Source organism: Anolis sagrei, chromosome 6 (genome assembly GCF_037176765.1).
Source record: "Anolis sagrei isolate rAnoSag1 chromosome 6, rAnoSag1.mat, whole genome shotgun sequence".
NCBI classification, from domain to species: Eukaryota; Metazoa; Chordata; class Lepidosauria; order Squamata; family Dactyloidae; genus Anolis; species Anolis sagrei.
Window position 1 is genome coordinate 17,097,589 of NC_090026.1, and position 22,453 is coordinate 17,120,041.

A 22,453-nucleotide genomic window follows, 5' to 3' on the forward strand; every position below is an offset into this window, starting at 1 on the left:
AACGACAACGTGGAAAAGGATTTACACACAAAGGTGAATTTATAGGGTTTTCTTTCCAAGTTTTGTTCAAAATGGGTTTGCTATCACCTTCTCCTGAAGTTCATAGTGTGTGACTTGCTGTTGGTCACCTAGTAGGGATTCAAACCCTGGTCTTCAAGGCCCCATCTACACTGCCATATAAAATCCAGATTATCTGCTTTGAACTGGATTATATGGCAGTGTATATTCATATAATCCAGTTCAAAGCAGATAATTTGGATTATTTGCTTTGATCATCTGGATTACATGACAGTGTAGACCCAGCCCCAGACTTCTAGTCCAACATTCAAACAACAACCACAGTAACTCCCCAAAATAAGAGCAATTTATTAAAGAGGACTTTAATAAGACTGATCCATTCCACCAATCCCAAGCATTAATGCTGGTATAAGAATCACATGTTAAGAGCAATTGTTTCAGTTAGATATGAAAACAAAGATTTGCTGAGGAACAGACTGCTATAAAAAAATCAGAATAGTTCTCCAAACAAAATGAAAGGACAATAGTGAGAATTACAATAACATAAGTGTCAGCATTTCTCTGAAAGGAACAGCACATTTCAGTCACATCCAAGCTCCTTATGTCAAGAGAAAGTGTGTTGAGTTTCAAAATCAAGAAGTCGTCAGCAGCAAACAAGGTGGGTTAAAATTTCAGGTTTATCTACATTGCACTCCACCAGTTCCATGCTCCTCCAACTGCCTTGGCTCCATTCTACAGAATCCTGGGACTTGTATTAGAGGCCTCTTCTACACTGTCATATAAAATCCAAATTATCTGCTTGAAACTGGGTTATATGCCAGTGTAGACTCAGATAATGCAGTTCAAAGCAGATAATGTGGGTTATCTGATTTGATTATCTGGATTGCTGTTTATAGCAATGTAGAAGGGGCCGTAGTGACACACTGAGAATTCACTGTCAGAGACCTTTACCCTTGGGAGTTACAGTAATAGAACACTCTAATCAATATCTTGCCCAAATGATAAAATTCTGGAAGCAGAGTTAAAAAGGTATGAACTGATAGTGTAGATAAACTCATTTGAAACCCAGCTTGTTTGCTGCTGACTGTTTTATTTTTAACCCCTTGAAAAATGGCCAGCAAGAAATCTTTAATTTCAGAGTATGCAGTTCTAGGTTCACCAAACCTAGAACATTCTGGGTTCACCAAATGCCACTCACCTGTACTTCTATCCCATAGCCCATGTAAACAGAGATTGTGTAGGTACAGTCCAGGCCTCCATAAAAATTGGCACCAGCATAATCTGGGGATTCAACGTAGCCTTCCACATCGGTGATGTTGTTGTTGCAAAACACTTGAAGAGGAGACACAAGACAGTGAACCATCAATTCACTTTCCTCTTACATCACACCATACTTTCTTAAGCAAATCCTATGTGCCAATTCTGGAATTTTTTTCACACCAAACTCTTATTGCTTACCAGGCGTATGCACCGTAGTGATGGTCGTTGTCGTGATCAGTGTGGTTGTGGTCTCCTCATCACCTTCAGGGATGAAAGCAGTGGTGGTGGCAGAGACATGCTGGCTGGTGGAGCCTGTCTCATCTGGTGGAGGGGGAAGGCGTGGGGGGGCAGCTGCTGTCGAAGCTGGGGGGGTCGTGAGGAGGAAACCCGTAGGGGGAGCTGCGGTGGTCAAGGGAGAAGGACCTGTGGCCACTGCTTCAGAGGTCTCAGGAACCACTCCCCCATCCAGGTGCTGGACGGGAGGATGGAAGGGGGGCAGAGTGGAAGGATTCCCTCCTAGGATATTTGGGAGATGGGTGGGAGAAGAAATGTAAAAAACAGAAGGGAGAAGGGTCAGAACATTAGAATCGTAGAATTGTAGAATCATAGAGTTGGAAGAGACTTGGTGGGCCATTAGGAAGAAAAGCTCTTCTACAATTGTGACCACCTCCCCAATTACAAATCCTACACATGCATTATTTTTCTGGTAGAGAATTCATACATAGCTTCGGTGGAGCATCAGCTGTTCCCATAGAATGCATCACCATATCCTCACCCCCACACCCCATCCCAGTCATTTTCTCCCATCCCATAGATTGCTCTTGTTTGTTCTCACCAGGAATGGGGTCTTCCAACAACTCGCTGCCCAGAAACTCCTTCCTCAGCAGAGCCCCCTGCAGCAAATCTGAGATGCCTTCAGCATTGGGGGGCAAGGACCCCCTCACCTCGGATGAAACCCCCAAGTCCTCTTCCTTTGGGTTCCCCACATCCTCTGGGGGCAGGGACTCCAGTGGCAGGGCAGGGGTGGCAGGGACCACATCGTCATTCTCCCAGAGGGGCAGGCCTGGAGGAAAGAGAAGGGTTGAGGGAGGTTTGTACACAACAGATCTGGGCTAATCTTGGAAGATAAGCAAGATAGGCTCTGGTTAGTACATGGATGGGAGACCAGCCATGAATTGCAGGCGCTGTAGGCTATGGCACCATCTACACTGCCATATAAAATCCAGATTATCTCTTTTGAACTGGATTACATTAGTCTACTCTGTAATATAATCCAGTTCAAAGGAAGGAATTGGAAAAACCGTCTCTGAATATTCCTTGCCTAAGAAACTCACGAAGGCACATACATATCATTCCCTCAAACTTCCCTAGAAGAATAATATGGTGTATAGGACTGTCAGAGGGAAAACTGGAGGTTACTGCACCCTTGATAGATATCTATTAAAGGGAATTTCAGGTTTTGCTGATCAAAGAACCAGATAGCAAGAAACACCTGCTGAAATGCTCTTGTCTCCATAACTTTTAACAATATACCACTCTTAATTTTCACTGTAGCAACCCTAACCACATAATTGAGATGCAAAGTATGACACAATCCTCATATCTGCAGGAATTGTATCCATGGTATCATTTATCCATGTCTGAAACATGTCCTCTCTAGCCATTTTCTAGGTCCTCCAACATGAATCAATGGTGTTCTTGGAGCAAAAGTCCTTCATTTAAGTAGAGTTGGCTATTATCCATGTGAAGTCCAGGAACATATCCCTGTGAGTGATGGGTCATGTCATAATAATGCTTATCTAGAACCAAAACATGGCAATTCTTTTGTCATATTCTCATTCTTTCTGTGTCAGTGCTGACCAAAACAATCTTCATAGGGTCTGGACTGGGAGACTTTGTCAACCCAATCTTAAACAATGGTTTCATCCAGATCTTTTTCTATTGACAGTAGACATGGAGGCCCCATCTAAACCTCTTCTACACTGCCATATAATCCAGTTCAAAGCAGATAATCTGGAGTTTATATGTCAGTGTAGAAGGGGCCTCAGAGATGGTTTGGCCAGTTCCTTCCTCTTGATAAGTGCCTCAGCACCCAGTATTCATGACTAGTGTCCCATCCAAGTACTAGTCAGAGTTGACCCTGCTTAGTTCCCAAGATCAGATAAGAACTAATGCTTTTAGGGTATTTAGGCTTCATAACGTCATCTAGAAAAATAAACAACACCACAAGACCTGGCATTTTGCCTCAACGGAAGTGGAGGCATATCTGAGGGCAGAGAGGATCCTTGATGGCTGCACCCTTTTGGGTGCTTGGAATAGAATTTCTAAGACAATGGATGTAGCAAGGGATTAAGTGAGGTTGCCGAAGTCAAAGAATGACATTGAGCACAATTAGTTTTGACTGTCCAGTGCCTGTTCCCAGACAGCAAACAAAGCTTTGAGTCTCTGGATGTTGTTTCAGAAATCACATCCCTTTTGTAATACAGGGAACCCCTGATGTCTTTAGGGAAACTGCCATTGTTGGTATTAACATGTGTAGGACTGGCCATTGCCCCATAGATTAGGGTGCTGGAGGGAGTTCTTGGAATGTTGTTCCAACCCTGGGGGTGAAAGGATCAAACTGGGGTCCCTTTCACTTGCCTTCAGAAAGATTAGTTCAAATAAAAATAAAGATAAAATATTATAAATATAATCATGAGAGTCGGGAGCAGTGAGGAGTTGGAAAGGGAGAGATGGCTGTTTTTATAGAGGTGGAAAGCTATGAAGTTGAATGTATTGTCGAAGGCTTTCATGGCTGGAATCACTGGGTTGTTATGAGTTTTCTGGGCTGTATGGCCATGTTCCAGAAGCATTTTCTCCTGACGTCTCACCTGCATCTATGGTAGGCATCCTCAGAGGTTGTAAGGGATAAAAGTGTGTTAAGGTTTTTATTTTCCTAGTTTCCAACAGACCTCACAATCTCTGAGGGTGCCTGCTATGGATGCAGGCAAAAGATCAGGAGAGAATGCTTCTGGAACATTGCCATACAGCCCAGAAAACTCACAACAACCCAGTTATGGAGTTGGTTCGTTGATTTCTAGCAGATCTGGGTATATGTGCTAAAGAAGAAATGGAAACAAAGAGACAGATAGGGAATATGGCTGCTACAAGGAAGCGGGAGCCATAATGGTGAGATACGTTGTATCCCTTGACTGTTTCAGTGTATCTCGTACAGTGGTTCCCAACCTGTGGTCCGTGGACCACCAGTGGTCCGCAAGAATGCAAATATGGTTCGCAGCCTCAGCATTACTACACTGACGGCAAAAATATATAAGGTAAATATACAGAGAGCAACTGGTCTTGCGAAACCCTCTTATAGTGCCAAGGCAACGGGGATGTCAGGAAGGGGAGAGGCTCACAACCCACAAAAGATTACTACTACCACATCAGCTCTAGACAATTAAATGTGGTTTTCTGTGGATGAGCAGATGGCGACTACTGGATGGCATATGTTCTGTATCAAAAACTAGAGATTATGTGGTCTATCCAATGTAGTTTTCTGAATCAGCACCCCAAATAACCAAACCAAATCTAAAGTTGACCAAAAACTGATTCGTAACCCTTTTTGGTATTAATGTTGGAGAGTGGTTCCTGGTCAAGTGGTCCCTGGTCAATGTGGTCCCTAGACAAAAACAAGGTTCGGAACCACTGATCTAGTAGAAGGGGAAAGGCCTTATTGACTTCTATCATGACTCTAGTCAGTTACAATTCTCTGCAACCCTGCCATCAGGAATGACTTCCCCTTTAGGGTCACTGTGTCTACAGGATGTTTTAAATCCAGGGGAACTGGTGGCACGCAGCCCCGCTATCCAACCCTCTGCACCCCTGCTAACCTAAACCCATTTCTTATGCGCTATATTCCAAGCTGGGTCAAATCTGATGACTGGAGCCCTGATATGTGTGTTGTGAGATGAGGATGATGGGATTTTGGTGTTGCTGGTGGTGTGTAAGTGTTAGGAGGACAAAGGAGTGCCACCACTGAGTTGTCTGTCCATCTCCTTTGGAAAACCACGGTTAACATACCTTGGACCTTTTGTTTTGAGGGTAAGGGCATGGATTTTCAACAACAATTCCACCTCAGAGAGATAAAGAAAAGGCTGCATTAAAAGGTCTGACACCCTTGAATGACTTTTACCACATGCCAAAGTCCTTCCATTTGAGTATTTTTTGTAATGTTGTATTTATATAACCTACCTATTTTTAATTGTTTTGTTTTGTTTTGCTACTTAATTGGTTTTAACAGTTGTGTAAGCAACCACATGTACAGAGTATGCGTGTATTTATGTCCAAATAGAGAGACACAAGGCAGGTGTTGAAGGAAAAAGAGTTATTATCAGTATAATCATCCCTCCATATTGGCGGTTTTTACTTTTGCAGATCTGATTCATGGATTTGACTAAAATGTTCTCCTTGGGAATCTCTAGGTCCTCCAGTACAATTGTATAGTCAACTTTCAGTGGATATTGACTATAGAGCAGGGATGGGCCAACTTGGGCCATCCAGGTATTTTGGATTTCAGCTCCCATAACTTCTAACAGCCTTGGGACCCTTCTTTTCCCCCCTTAGCCTCTTAAGCGACCGAGGGAGAAAAAAAAGTGCATGGGACTGTTAGGAATTGTGGGAGTTGAAGTCCAAAACACCAGGAAGGCCAAAGTTTGCCCATGCCTGCTATAGAGTTATGCCAGAGGGCTTAGAGATTCCTAGAATGACATTCTCTCCAGTAAAAAATTGCATTTTCCTTAATTTGGAAGTATTTTTCACTTTTGTGAGGGTCTTCCACCCCTAACAAAAGAAAATGTGGAGGCTCTCAGTAATCCACATCAAGTCTCTGGCAAAACAAGCATTGTCGTTTTCTTTAAATGGTACAACCTTCCCACCTCTGAGAACCAGTCCTACAATTCGGCAGAATGAAGTAATTGATGATAATGCATGGATATGGTAAGATGTTATCTTCATGTCCTTCACGTCGCACAGCAAAACATTTGGGCCTAACTCCACTAGTCCAAACATAAAATATACATATATAACATTTCTGAGGGTCTTCCATCCCTAACCAAAGAAAATGTGGAGTCTCTCAGTAATCCACTTCTAGTCTCTCGCAGAATAAGCACCATCACTTTCTACAAATGGCACAACCATAACACCTCTGAGGTCCAGTCCTACAATTCAGCAGGATGAAGTAATGGATGATAATGCATGGATATGGTAAGGTGGCAACATCTTGTCCTTCACATCACACAGCAAAACATTTCAGCCCAATGCCACTAAGTGCAAACATAAAATATACAAACATCACATTTTCCTCTTCTTGAGGAGTTCATGTTCCACCACTTCCATTTATATTTGGCTAACATTGCCTCCCTTGAAGTTGGGGGAAGGCAAAATGCTTCCCATTATTACCTTGTCTTATATAATGCCCCCATTTGCTGTACTTATTGTTTGTTTGCGGTTTAGGCGTCTGAGTATAATGGCCTTCTAAGTGTAGTGTCTTGGTGGTAGATATGTAGGTGACTGTGGAGCCCTATTCTTGACCCACATGTTCTTCCATTGTGAGGGCATCTATCTATACTGATTATAGAATGCTAAAGGCATTCGGTGTATGTTCTCATCATCCAAAACTGGCCTATGTGTTCTGCTGGAGGAGTAATCTCAATAAAAGGGGGGGGGGGTCCAGATCAACCCAATTAATCATTAACAGAAGGTAGGGACCCCTTTTCTCTTTACTGATACAGGCTGGAACTAACTGGATGCCTAGATCCTCAGGACAAAAAGGCAACCCAGATGAACTTGGGTGATTAAACCACGCTCAGGAGATGAAGTAACCGTTCCACATTAATCTGCCTTGTTGGCGAAATTGATAACTATGCTGCCACCAGAGCTAAGTGGTTTGGAGTTACGTGATCTCAGGGACGAAGCGGGTGGCGAAAAGGTACACCGGGGGAAGTGGCGAACATATGTTTTAAGTGATCCTGTGAATGGCTCTTTCCCTCCTCCTCCCGTTTTTTACTGCAGAAGGCTGCGTCATTTAGCTCCATATTTTACACATTAAACTTGGCCTTGGTGCTGGGGAAACAGAGGAGGGAGGAAAGAAACAAGTTGGCCGGGAGGAAAAATAGGAAATCTACATCTCGGATGCTGTCCGGCTCTAAGAAGCAGCTCAGGATTGGGTTCTCAAGGGCTGGGAGCAGGGGAAAGGAAGGGAGTCTGCTGCAGAAAACTGGCCAAGGCGATGGGGATTATGAGCCCCGCACATCACTCTCGCTGCCTTTTTTGTGACGAGTTCGGCAGTGACAGCCGTGGCCGCCGCAGGCGACTGCCAGCGTGTGAGATCCTGGCAGCTGCTGGCGAGCCATTAATTGCTCTGAACTCGCTCCATTAAGAAGGCCAGCTGCCTGGCAGGCCTTGTAGGCCTAGCCATGGGTTGCCCTGGTATAAAGCATCAGTCGCCTTATGGGGAAAAGGGAAAGGCTAGTCTTGCCCATCTTGTTTGTTAAGGTCTTCCTGCCATTTCCCCTCAGTTTCACTCAAACTAATGAACACTTGTCAAAAATCAGAATCGGCTGCCTCCAAGATGCAAAACAACCTCTGAGACTGCATTAAGTCTGAGCACACGCCTCCCAGTTCCGTGGGCTTGTACCTTCTCCCCAATCAAGGGGGGTTATCCTTGTAATTGTCACCCCAAAGTAGGAGAATGGGTGCCCTCCACCTCCATGGCATCCTAGGCCCATCCTCCTCCTCCATTCTTCGCCATCTCTCTTCCCACATCTAACTTCCTTGCAGCCATGATGCTCCATAGCCTCGGCCATGCAGCCCCCGTCTCCACAAACCCTTCTGGATGGCCAAAATACATCCAGGACCACCAAAGTTCTCTCTCTTCGCTGCTATTGCCATGCTGCATGGGTACTTAAGCAATGCAAATGCCTCAGCTGAACAAATCAATCCCCCTTTCCTTTACACAGTTCCCCAAATTCTTTGCAACATGGCATGCCATACGCTGCAAAATTGTACAACAGCCACTATCAGTCCTATATTGTGCTTTTTCACCTTTTAGAATTAAGAGATACTTAATTGTGAGGTTTTATTGATATTAGGACTAAAGATAAAATAGTCTCACCTTTTGATTATGGTTGAATTCACAATGTTTCCCTTTGCAATATTGCATGAAAGACCCCCAGCTTCCCGTTCCCTTGTTCTTTCTTTCTCTTTCATCGAAAATACCTATCCACCTCTCTTTGGACCCCATTTCTCTGACATCCACATTGCAATATTCAGCTCAGTTCCCAAGTGTCTAATCTTTGGTCATATTAATAGCCTCCTGTCCAGTCAGGGTCAAGCCCAGATATCAATTTAACTTGTAACGTTCTGCGACAAGCTTGGCACTCTCTCCCTTTATTAATAATCGACCCCCATGAAATCCACACTCCTCGTTTCAATGTTGCATGGAGGCATATTATTAAATATAAAAAAGGTAATTCCCAGACCTCTCTATACCACATTTTTCCCTTCTGAAAGTTAACATCTTGCTATTGTGACAGGTAGAGTTCTCCATTCAGTCTGCTACAAGCCCCAAAGAACAGCACCCCAATTTTCCCCAGTTCTGTCCACCAATTTCCCTCCCCTCATCTGCAACCAATTCTAACCCCCATACCCTTCTTTTTACCTTCCTATCACAATGTCATTTCCATATCTGCGTTATTATTCATACCATAAAGAAAACAAACATTTCAATTTTTATTCAAAGGTGCATTTGGAAATATTGCTCATATGTTCACAACTCTAGGCTCTAAGCATTCACAAACATACCCACCTGATATCTGCACCGGGTGGTGCTGGTGGTGGTTATATATTTCATACCCTTATTTTAATTCCACACCAAATACTGTCAAAATTGAGGCATACCCATCCCATTTTGGGCATCCCCCCCCCCAACCTCCCTCTCCCCATCTCTTACCTTGTAGAAGAGGCAAGGAGCAAAGCAGCAGAGGAACCAGCATTTTGGATGCTGCTTTTCCTGAACAGCCCATTTTGGATTTCCTCAGACCTGCAGAATACCTAGTCTGGCTATTTCCTTCTCCTACCAGGCAAGGGAGCCGTGGAGCCAGGAGCCGGCTGAGCAAATGAAAATGCAGGAGATTGCCTTGCAATGGCTATCCCTGCTATTATTTTTCAGAATATTTATTTTCCTTTCCAAAAGCAAGCTGGGCTTTATATGTTGGAAATACCTAGTTCTTTGCCTCTCCACTCTGTTTCTGGTCACTAGATGCTCTGTGTGTGTGTGTGTGTTTGAAAACCTACAATATGTGATGCTCTCTTTCTTTCTTCTTCTTTAAAGATAAATACTAAAGGTATCCTCCTTAGATACAAATCTTGAAGACGAGGTGGTCATCTGGACATCTTCTCGTGCTCCGTTCCAGGCCTCTTTAACAAAAGATCTCTTTCCTGCCTTCTCTCTTGTGATTTTGGCCAATAAAGCAGCCACCTAAGCTCACTCTGATCGAGAAAAGGATGCTGAGATGGATCTCCTTGTGTACAGAAAGCCTCCCTGGTTTCTTGGCAAAAGGAACGGACTGAATAGTTCTGCCTTTCCACGACCCATATGTTCCCTCTGAAGTGCTTCAGAAGCCAGACTTCTGAGCAAGCTACCTATATACACCTACCCAAAAGGAATGTATACACTTCCTATGCTACAAGGACTTGACGTTTAGTGCCAGTGGCATGCTTGCTTCCCCCCCACTCTGCCCAATCTTACTAAATGATTTCTGAGTGTTACAAAACCCACATGCAAACACAACACATAGATGCGGTGAACTGCCGCCTTTAAAAAAAAAGCAAGAACCTCTTTCTCTTTTTTCCTCTCTTTCTCAATCTCTCTCTCCCTCACACCCACCCCGTCCTTGACAATGAAACGCAACGGATGGCAGCCTGCGCCTTTGCAAAAAAGCAACGCAGCTGGTAGATACAGATTATGCTGGGTCCTATGATAGCCCTTTGCAGAATGGAGAATATGAGCTTCCCTCCCCCACTCTAGCAGATGCCTATAGGTATATGATTAGCAAAGGCTCTCTCTGAGTATATGCTTGTGTGTGTATGTGTGTGTATTGTATTTCTTCCATTCTAAAACACACTTTCCTTCTATATAAACCACTTAAAAACAGGGCAACTCTTTGAATCAAGGGTGCATTTTCATATATATATATATATATATATATATATATATATAATATTTCTGTTGGTGGTAGTGAAATTAATGTTAATCTTACAATTGATGGCATCTTTGAATTTAAGAGATATTATATGTATATGTATATGTATATAACACATATGCACACATTTATTTATTAATTATTTATTTACTTCATTTATATACCGCTTTTCTCAGCCCTCAGGCGACTCAAAGCAGGTAACAACAGCAAAAATTCAATGCTTGAAATCATAAAAGCAGTTAAAAAACAATTAAGACAACAACATAGTAAACAATTAAACATTAATATAACATCTCATTAGCGTCTCAAGTAAAATCATGATCCAATCTCATCATCCGTTGTTCTGTATTCCTATGTTCATTACACTGCCTATTCAAATGCCTGCTCGAACAACCAGGTCTTCACTTTCCTCCAAAATGCCAGCAAGGAAGGGGGGTCGATCTAATTTCTGTAGGAAGGGTGTTCCACAGCCGAGGAGCCACCACTGAGAAGGCCCTGTCTCTCGCCCCCACCAAAAATACCTGTGAGGCAGGCGGGACCGAGAGCAAGGTCTCCCCAGATGATCTTAATGTTCTAACTGGTTCATAGGAGGAGATGCGTTCGGACAGGTAAGTTGCTGTTCCTTATATAAAAATAAAGGTTAAGGCAATCCCTGCTCATGCAAAACAGAGGCCTTATCTAAGATCGTTGCTTTCTGATCTGAAAGATAATACATCTAGATAAATGGGCCACTCTTTCAAAATGATACAGGGAGACTGTTAATGGCCTGTTCTGCAATAGACAAATAAATGGACCAGGGGAGTCAGAGCAAAGGCAAATAAAGGTATGTTCTTCTAGTTCAGTGTTTCTCAACCTGGGGATTGCAAGGAGTGTGTCAGAGGAGTCACCAAAGACCATCAGAGAAAACAATATTTTGGCCCAAATCTATCATTGGTGAGGTTCAGAATGCTCTTTGATTGTAGGTGAACTATAAATCCCAACAACTACAACTCTCAAATATCAAGGTCTATTTTCCCCACACTCCACCAGTGTTTGCATTTGGGCATATTGAGTATTCATGCCAAGTTTGATCCAGATCCATCATTGTTTGAATCTACAGTGCTCTCTGGATGTAGGTGAACTACACCTCCAAAACTCAAGGTCAGTGCCTGCCAAACCCTTCCAGTCCTTTTTGTTGATCATGGGAGGTCTGTATGCCAAGTTTGGTTCAATTCCATTGCCTGTGGAGATCAGAGTGCAGTGCTCTTTGATTTTAAGTGAACTATAAATCCCAGCAACTTCAACTCCCAAATGACAAAATCAAACACCCCCCCCCCCTCGCAACCCCACCAGTATTCAAATTTGGGCATATTGGGTATTTGTGCCAAATTTGGTCCATTTAATGAAAATACATCCTGCATGTCAGATATTTACATTACGATTAATAATAGCAGCAAAATTACAATTATGAAGTAGCAACGAAAATAATTTTATGGTTGGGGTCACCACTACACGAGGAACTGTGTTAAGGGGTCACGGCATTAGGAAGGCTGAGAAACACTGTTCTGGTTTGCTACCAACATGAGAGAAAATTTTGAACCGAAATTTTAAAAAAATAGAAGTTAGCCATTGTGTTTTGTATGTATACTGATCACAAATAAGGTTTGGCCTTGGACCAATGGAGTCTGCACGTGATCAAGTCACAACAGCTGGCCCTTTCTTCCCTCCCTTTTCTTCTATAGTAGAAGAGCAGAAAGATTTATATATGATTTTGTTGTTGTTCATTCGTTCAGTCGTTTCCGACCCTTCGATACCTCATGGACCAGTCCACGCCAGAGCTCCCTGTCGGCCGTCACCACCCCCAGCTCCTTCATGGCCAATCCAGTCACTTCAAGGATACCATCCATCCATCTTGCCCTTGGTTGGCCCCTCTTCCTTTTTCCTTCCATTTCCCCCAGCATAATTATCTTCTCTAAGCTTTCCTTTCTTCGCATTATGTGGCCAAAATACTTCATCTTGGCCTCTACTATCCTTCCCTCCAATGAGCAGTTGGAGGATGGGCTGGTTGGATCTTCTCACAGTCCAAGGCACTCTCCGAACTTTCCTCCAACACCACAGCTCAAAAGCATCTATCTTCCTTCGCTCAGCCTTCCTTACTGTCCAGCTCTCACATCCGTAGGTGACTATGGGGAATACCATTGCTTTAACTATGCGGATCTATGTTGCTAGTGTGATGTCTCTACTCTTCACTATTTTATTAAGATTGGACATTGCTCTCCTCCCAAGAAGTAAGCATCTCCTGATTTCCTGGCTGCAGTCTGCATCTGCAGTCATCTTTGCACCTAGAAATACAAAGTCTGTCACGGCCTCCACATTTTCTCCCTCTATTTCCCAGTTGTCAATCATTCTTGTTGCCATAATCTTGGGTTTTTTTTATGTTTAACTGCAACCCAGCTTTTGCGCTTTCTTCTTTCACCTTGATTAGAAGGCTCCTCAGCTCCTCCTTGCTTTCGGCCATCAAAGTGGTGTCATCTGCATATCTAAGGTTGTTAATGTTTCTTCTAGCAATTTTCACCCCAGCGTTCAAGCCCTGCACATTGATATATATGTGTGTGTGTCTGTGTGATATATGTATGTATTATTATTGCAAACTCAAGACTGGCATCCTGGTAAATATTCTGTTTGATCCACACATTTCCCTGCATTCTATATTTATTTCAGCATCTTTTCAATTCACTGTGGGCTTTTGCAAACTCAGGTAGAAAAAGTAGTTCAACGCACTTCTACATCTCTGTATTGTTTATTATTCTTGATGGAAAGATAGCTCTGTTATTCTCTTATTTGGTCTACTTTTTGTATTTCTCAAGGGGGAGATAGATATAGAAATCTCTCAGTCTTTCAGAAGACAGTTCCTACTCCTAGTTAACACCCATTAGCTGCCATTACACTCTTGCATCCCTGTCTATTTATCATTTCATACTATCTATCCCCCCACAAAAAATGACTCCCCTTTTTAGTTATAGGCTCCCCAAAAGGCTCTTCCACCTCAAAGCAAGGATTGTAAGGGGGGGAGGTGTCTTGCCCCCTTTTCCTCAAACTGGAGAATGTGGGTGGGAGTGATTTATCCTGAAATGAAAGTGGGGAGTGCGAGTTGGAGCACATAGAAAGGAGGTGGCTAATGGAGGAGCATCAGAAAGGAGGGGGATTTTGCCTTTGCAGTGGTTGCTATGGGTGTTGCTATGGGAGGGAGGTTGCTAAGGGAGGCTCGGTGGTTGCCAAGCAGTTGCTAGGTTAGGTACCAGAGGCTGGTTGGGCCTTGCATCATCAAGGATGCCTGATATGCCATTGCAAGGGCTTCTCTGGGAAACATCCCATCTGCACAAAGCAAGCAGAGGGGGGAACGTTGGTTGGGCTTCACTCTCCAAACATACCCATTTCAAGGGAATAATAGAAATACAGAATCATAGAGTCGGAAGAGACCAGAAAAGCAATCCAATCCAACCCCCTGCCAAGCAGGAAGGTACAATCAAAGCACTCCTGACAAATGAACATCCGGCCTGTTTGAAAACATCCAGAGAAGGGGACCTCCACATATCAGAAATATTAAATACTAGCTTGGGGACCTGGTGGTGCCCGGGTTATTTGAGAAAGGCATTGTTTGTCTGTGCTCCAAGTGTAGTCTAGATCCAATGTTGGCTGGGTGAACTACAACTCCCATATGCAAGTCCCATCGTCCATGGTCCGTCCTCCTCCAAACTGTACCAGGATGTAGAGAGGGTCATGGGGGCTCTGTATGCCAAGTTTGGTCTTGATCAGTCATTGGTGTGGGTTGTAATGGTCTCAGGCACTGAAGGTACTGCAAGTCCCATTGTCCATGGTCCATCCTCCTCCAACCCACACCAGGGTATAGAGTTGGTCATGGGGGCTCTCTGTGCCAAGTTTGATCTTCGTCAGTCATTGGCGTGGGTTGCAGTGGTTTCTGGATGTTAGTGAAGGTACTGCAATCCCATCGTCCATGGTCCGTCCTCCAAACAGTACCAGGATGTAGAGTGGGTTATGGGGGCTCTGTTTGGTCTTGATCAGTCATTGGTGTGGGTTGTAATAGTCTCAGGCAGTGAAGGTACTGTAAGTCCCATTGTCCATGGTCCATCCTCCTCCAAACTTCACCAGAATGTGGAGTTGGTCATGGGTGCTCTCTGTGCCAAGTTTGATCTTGATCAGTCATTGATGTGGGTTGCAGTGGTTTCTGGATGTTAGTAAGGGTACTTCAAGTCCCATCATCCATGGTCCAAAGTCTTCCAAACTATACCAGGATTTTGAGTGTGTTATGGGGGCTCTGTGTACGAAGTTTGATCTTGATCTGTCATTTGTGAGGGTCACAGTGGTCTCATGAAGTGTATGAAGTTACTGCAAGTCCCATCATCCATGGTCCAAGTCTTCCAATCTGCACCAGGATGTAGAGTGGATTATGGGGGCTCTGTGTGCGAAGTTTGATGTTGGTCTGTCATTGGTGAGGGTCACAGTGGTCTCATGAAGTGTGTGAAGGTACTGCAAGTCCCATCATCCATGATGCATCCTCCTTTAAACCACACCAGGATGTAGAGTGGGGTCATGGTAGCTCTGTGTGTGAAGTTTGATCTTGATCTGTCATTGGTGAGGGTCACCGTGGTCTCATGAAGTGTGTGAAGGTACTGCAAGTCCCATTATCCATGGTGCATCCTCCTTCAAACCACAACAGGATGTAGAGTGGGGTCATGGTGGCTCTGTGTGCCAAATTTGGTCTTGATCAGTCATTTGATGACGGTCGCAGTGGTCTCAGGAACTGAGTGAAAGTACTGCAAGCCCCATCATTCATGGTCCATCCTCCTCCAAACTGTACCAGGAAGTAGAGTGGGTCATGAGGACTCTGTGTGCCAAGTTTGGTCATTATTGGCAATTGGGTGAGGGTTGCAGTGGTCCCAGGAAGTGAGTGAAGGTACTGCAAGTCCCATAATCTGTGGTCCGTCCTCGCCCAAACCACACCAGGACGTAAAGTGGGCCATGAGAGGTCTATGTGCCAAGTTTGATCATGGTCTGTGATTTGTGAGGGCCGCAGTGTCGTCCTGAGGAGAAGCCTGTTAGAGTTAGTTTGCCTCAGTGAGGGAACTTCTCAGTCTGTGTGAGAGAAACGTCGTACACTATGAGAAGCCCCAGGTTAAAGGCTGCTGCATGTAAAGCTGGTATGTATTTGTTTATTTGTGTTATAGAAACCTTGTTATTGTAAATAGTGCAACTATGTTGTTTTACTACAAAGAAAAGCCTCCTTTGGAAGAGATAACATTGGTCTGCGTATTTTGTTTTGTTTTTTCATCGCTTTGGGCTACTGGTGCTGGGTCACGTTGCTGCTGATAGGTTATTCTTCTATACATTCATGGGGAATGCCTTTTGCTATTGATATATTTATTTACAATATTTCTATCCCGCCTTTCTCAGCCCGAAGGCGACTCAAGGCCGCTTACAAATTGGCAGCAATTCGATGCCATAACAGTCCATAGTATACAATTAAAAACAATAAAGCAACATTATAAAATCTATATCAAACCATTATATATAATATATATATAAATATGTAATATACTAGCTGTCCCCTGCCACGCGTTGCTGTGGCCCAGTCTGTGTATATGTGTTTTCTGTGTGCATATTTGTGTTTATGGATGTGTATATATTTGTGTATATATATGTGTATGTTTTCCCATATCAACCATGTGTATATTTGTGTGTGTTTCTGCATATATATATGTGTGTGTGTATGAATGTGTATATATATATATATAGGTATACTAGCTGTCCCCTGCCACGCATTGCTGTGGCCCAGTCTGTGTATATGTGTTTTGTGTGGGTATATGTGTGTATATCTTTGTGTATATAGTGTGTTTGTGTGTATATATCTGTGTGTGTGTATAAAATGGTCTATTTATTGTTTTTGCTTTTTAAGTCTCTTCTCCTGTGTTTTTCAGTGATTTTATGAGTGAAGGTCACTCATTGGCCTGATATGTGTATTGTGTCCAAATTTGGTGTTAATCCGTCCAGTGGTTTTTGAGTTCTGTTAATCCCACAAACGAACATTACATTTTTATTTATATAGATATGTGTGTGTATATATATATTTGTGTATTCGTGTTTTTGAATATGTGTATATGCATATTGTGTATATGTGTGTGCTTGTCTATATGCATATTTGTGTGTATATATGTGTGTATATATGTGTATATGTATATGCCTGTGGATATGTATATATGTATGTGTGCATGTGTATATGTATATATATGTATGTATATGTGTGTGTACATGTGTATATTTGTGTGTGCTTGTCCATATATATATGTGTGTGTATGAATGTATGTATGTGTGTATATGTGTAAGTTCATGTGCAAATTTGTATGTGCTTGTGCATATATATACACGTGTGAATAAATGTGTGTATGTGTATATGTATATGAGTGTATGTATATATGTATATATGGTGTAATTTTTGGGTTTTTAAGTCTGTTCCGCTGGGGGGGGGGGAGGGTTGTATGATTTTAGGGGTGATGGACACTCGTTGGACTGTTTGTTAGGTGTATTGTGTCAAAATTTCGTGTCAATTCGACCAGTGATTTCTGAGTTATATTAATCTCACAAATGAACATTACATTTTATTTATATAGATTAAGCCCACTCGCCCAACACACCACACTCCGAGACATCATATTCCACTGCCAAACAGCTCTTAACATCAGCAAGTTCTTCCTAATGTTTAAGTGCAATCTCTTTTCCTGCCATTGGAATCCAGTGCTTTCCCCCTCAGCAATGCGACACCCTTTCCAATATTTAAACATGGCTACCAGGTCTCTTCTCAGCCTCCCCCCCCCCCCCCCCGCCCCCAAAGCTAAACATGCCCAGTTCCCTAAGCTGTTCCTCATAGGGCTTGGTTTCCAAACCTTTGGCCATTTTGGTTGCCCGTCTCTGGACACATTCCAGCTTGTAGATATCCTTCCTCTGTATTCCAGAAGACAGGAGGATAATTCAAAACGATTAGAGAGATGATTGGCCTAAACTAGCAAAATCAAGTTCAACAGGGACAAATGCAAGTCAGAATAAATGAAATGCAAAGATGCAAAATGGGGAATGCCTGGCTTGACAGCAGGACGTGTGAAAACGATCCTGGAGTCCTCGTGGACAACAAGTTAAACATGAGCCAACACCATCATGCAGTGGCAAAAAAAGCCAATGGGAATTTGGGCTACATAAATACAAGTATAGTGTCTAGATTCAGGAAAGTCATGCTACCCCTCTATTCTGCCTTGGTCAGACCCCACCTGGAATCACACTGTGTCCAATTCTGGAAACCTCAATTGAAGGGAGATGTTGACAAGCTAGAATTTGTCCAGAGGAGGGCGACTAAAATTATCAAAGGTCTGGATAACAATCCTTATGAGGAGCAGCTTAAAGAGCTGGGTATATTTAGCTTGCAGAAGAGAAGGCAGAGGAGACATGATGGCCATGTATAAATATGTAAAGGAAAGTCATAGGAAGGAGGGAGCAGGCTTGTTTTCTGCTGCCCTGGAGGCTAGGTCGCAATGGAACAATGGCTTCAAACTACAGGAAAGGTGATTCCACCTGAACATTAGGAAGAACTTCCTGACTGTGAAAGCTGTTCAGCAGTGGAACTCTCTGCCCCGGAGTGTGGAGGCTTCTTCGTTGGATGCTTTTAAACAGCGGCTGGATGGCCATCTGTTGGAGGTGCTTTGAATTGAATTTTACTGTTTCTTTTGCAGGGGTTGGATTGGGTGGCCCAGGAGGTCTCTTCCAACTCTATGATTCGATGATTCTTGAATTGTGGTGCCCAGAACTGGACACAATATTATTCCAATGAGGTCTGACCAAAACAAAATAGATTGGGACTATGAATTCCCTCCATCTCGATACTATGCACTCATTGATCCTGCCTAGTATGTGCCTTTCTAAGCTGGTGCATCACACTGTTGACTTATGTTCAGCTTGTGGTCCTTTTCACATTTTCTGTTTTCTGTTTTCAAGCCAGATGCCACCTATTTTCAGGATAGGCTAAATTTCATGTGATTTAGTTAGAAAATGGTTGCCATGAGAATTGCTACTGAATTTTATGTAATCTAGCTGTTAAATTTATGTAATCTAGCTGTAATCAGAAAGAAGACTTGGGGAGCGAAGAGCATTTCCTGCCCTCATTACTCCCAGCCTCCTTTCCTTTTGTGTTGTGTCAGGGAGCTGGAGGGCAGAAGCTGTCTTGTCGCTGGTCTTCAAAAAGCCACTCTGGGAGCCTTTTTGATTGACAAGCGGAGGAAAAGTGCTTTCAAATTAAATAGGATCAGGGTTGCCAATCCAGGATTGTCCTCTTCCCAGAGGTTTCTAGGCCAAAACCTGAGAGACCCAGGGACAGCCCCTGGTGATGTTATGATTATGCATTAAGTCGTAAGCACAGTTGCTCACAGCTTGTCATTCAAACACAGAGAAAGAAAGAGAGAGACACTATTTTCCATATGGCAAAAATGGAAACTAAATGGGAAATCTTCACTAAAGAGTCTGTTTGCAGATCAAGATGTGGTGAGGAGATTCCTTCTTATCAGCCATAGCAGAGCACCTGATGAACCAACCTGGACACAGCATTTTATTTGAGAACACAGAGATGCTGGACCACTCTCACAACCACCATGTCAGACTACACAGAGAAGCCATTGAAATATACAAGCATGTGGACAATTTCAACAGAAAAGAGGAAACCATGAAAATGAACAAAATCTGGCTACCACTATTAAAAAACTCTAAAATTACAACAGCACAACAACAGAGAGGAAGCAAACAAGGACATCTAATCACCTCTCAACAAAGTTTGCTCTAGGCATTGTCAGGCCATTATATGCTAATCAATGTGTGAAACATTCACACCTAGCTCCAGCAGACAAGAGTCCTTTGTCTCACCCTGGTCATTCCACAGATATATAAACCCTTTTTCCTAGTTCCAACAGACCTCACTACCTCTGAGGATGCTTGCCATAGGATGCAGGCGAAACGTCAGGAGAGAACGCCTCTAGACCATGGCCATATAGCCCGAAAAAACCTACAACAACCCAGATTCCTTCTTCTTTGCATGAAGAGATGCTCAGTGTTATCCCACTTGCTTCTAGATAGAACAGGTATGGGCAAACTTGGGCCCTCCAGGTGTTTTGGACTTCAACTCCCACAATTCCTAACAGCCTCAGGCCCTTTCCTTTTCTCCCTCTATTAAGTTGTTGCAACAAATCAATTAAGCCTTGGCAATTGTAGCAAGTTGCTGCTCTACTAGCTTCCCAAAACTGGACACTCAGAGCCAGACACAGATCAGGGTTCTAGGAGACCAGCGTTCAAATCCCTGCTCAGCTATGAGCAAGCAACAATCTCAGCTTCAAGGGAAAACAATGTTAAACCACCTCTGAATAAATCTTGCCAGGAAAATCTTGTGATAGGCTTGTCTTTTCTACCTTATGGCCCTAAGGTGAACCTATTCCAGGGATTTCTTGGCAAGAGTTCTTCTTAAGGGGGTTGCTTTTGCATTCCTTTGATTATTAAGTTTTGCTTTGGTGTTCAGGTAATTTTTTTCTTCCTCTGAGTTTGAGAGTGTATGACTTGCAAATAGTCATGCAATACGTTTATGCAATCAAGCAGGAATCCAAATCTTGGTTACTGAACACTCAAACCACTATGCCACGTGTTAGAGTGTGTAAAAATCAGTTTGTGAGTGTGTTAACAGAAAATGCAAAGCCCAAAGCTGATTGGTTGCGTCACATCCAAGAAGCTAGCTGAGCCTGGGAGTTTGGGCAACAGTTTCATGTTTAGGTTTTAGCTGTGCAAGAGCTTGCAGACACAGAGAGAGACAGTTCTTGCTTCAAGAGCTGCTGGCAGAAGATCTCTTACATGGGCACCTAGGGCCCTTCCACACAGTCTTATATCCCAGATCATCAAGGTGGAATATCCCACAATATCTGCTTTGAACTGGAATATATGTCAGTATGGACTCAGATAGCGCAGTTCAAAGCAGTTATTGTGGGATTTTCTGCCTTGATATTCTGGGATATAGGGCTGTGTGGAAGAGCCCCCAAATACCATTTGAATCTCTCTCAAAAGACATTGTGTGAGTCAATGCAACTGTTCTCATGATTGTATATATGTCACTGTGCATTACATTGAGTAAATTTCTTGTTTGTTTTTTTTTTACTGATCATCTGTATGGCATAATTTCTTTCTCTGGTAAGACGGTGTGGATTGGTAAAACAAGAACTATGCATGATTTTCACTCTGCCACACCACGTGGCTTTGTCTTAGGGCCCTTCCACACAGTCTTACAACCCAGAATATCAAGGCAGAAAATCTCACAATATCTGCTTTGAATTGGATTAACTCAGGTGAGCTACCTACCTATTATGGGAATTGCCATGAAAAAAAGAAACAATGTGTTGTTGAAGGCTTTTATGGCAGGAATCACTGGGTTGCTGTGAGTTTTCCAGGCTGTATGACAATGTTCCAGAAGCATTCTCTTCTGATGTTTCGCCCGCATCTATGACAGGCATCCTCAGAGGTTGTGAGATCTGGCAGGACTTAGAACACATGTGTCAACTCAAATCCTATCCAACCCTCCAGATGTTGGATCACAACTCCTGCATTCCTTATCATTACATATAAAGGATTCTCCCAGGCAGGAATCAGCCAGCCTTTGAAGATGCAAGGCTTTGCAATGCTAATCAAGGTGATTAATTGCAACATTCACACTTACCTCCAACAGACAAGAGTTCTTTCTCTCACCCTGAACCTTCAACAGATATATAAACCTCCCTTATCTAGTTTCCAATATACCTTACAACCTCTGAGGATGCCTGCCATAGATGTGGGCAAAATGTCAGGAGAGAATGCTTCTGAAACATGGCCATGCAGCCCGGAAAACTCACAGCCACAAAAAAAATGCAATTGGAACTTGGACAAGTTACTTTGGATTAATAACAGTCTCAGAATTCATTAGCAACCATGGCCTGGAGAAATAATGGCTGGGGGCTCCTGGGATTTTTACTCCCCTGGAATAATGTTTTCAGGCTTTGGCTGCAAGTTGGGTTGGAAAAAGCATGATGTTTTGTCAAAGGCTTTCAGAGCCGAAATCACTAGGTTGTTGTGAATTTTCCAGGCTGCATGGCCATGTTCCAGAAGCATTATCTCCTGACATTTCGCCTGCATCTATGGCAGGCATCCTCAGAGGTTGTGAGGTCTGTTGAAAACTAGGAAAAGGGGTTTATATATCTGTGGAATGTCCAGAGTGGGAGAATGAACTCTTGTCAGTTTGAGGTAGGTGTGAATGTTTCAATTGGCCACCTTGATTAGCATTCAATGGCTTGGCAGTTTCAAGGTCTGGCTTCTTACTGCCTGGAGGAATCCTTTGTTGGGAGGTGATTAGCTGGCCCTGGTTGTTTCTTGTCTGGAATTCCCCTGTTTTTGAGTGTTGTTCTTTATTTACTGTTATTATTTTAGAGTTTTAAGTGAAACATCAGGAGATAATGCTTCTGGAACATGGCCATACAGCCCGGAAAACTCACAACAACCCAAAGCATGTTGTGTTTATCACGGATGGGCAACTGAGACCCTCCAGACTTTTAGGATGACACTTCCCAAAAATAACCAATCAACTTTGGCTCTGTTGGGTAAATCAGATAAAAGCTGTAAGGGGGGAAAGATGGGGGTGGGTAGAAAATTTCCATCCCTGGTGCGGATTATGAATATTTTAACCTGGAATAGTCTCTTAGTGGGTAGAAAGATGGGCACCAAGGGAGAACTGTGAAAAGAATAAGGATGGAGTTGCTAGGGATAATGGCTAGAGGCAGAAGTTTCAAGGTGACTGGGGGATGCTGATGTGAGATGCAAGGTTGCTAGGTGAGTTG

General features: G+C 43.1%; 1 protein-coding gene across 2 annotated transcripts in view; it reads right to left on the reverse strand.

The window, feature by feature from the left end:
• Positions 1–10,321, reverse strand: part of SEZ6L2 (seizure related 6 homolog like 2) — a 38,120-nt gene extending 27,799 nt beyond the window's left edge. The window contains exons 1-4 of one of the 2 annotated variants that reach the window (XM_060780251.2): positions 9,269–10,321; positions 2,114–2,341; positions 1,477–1,794; positions 1,217–1,350 (exon numbers count right to left, since the gene is read on the reverse strand). In XM_060780251.2, coding sequence (XP_060636234.2) covers positions 1,217–1,350; positions 1,477–1,794; positions 2,114–2,341; positions 9,269–9,341 — 753 coding nt within the window. In that variant the 5' untranslated portion in view covers positions 9,342–10,321. The remainder of the gene's footprint in view (positions 1–1,216; positions 1,351–1,476; positions 1,795–2,113; positions 2,342–9,268) is intronic. The other variant, XM_060780250.2, reaches the window with a different exon arrangement.
• Positions 10,322–22,453: the final 12,132 nt, after the last annotated feature.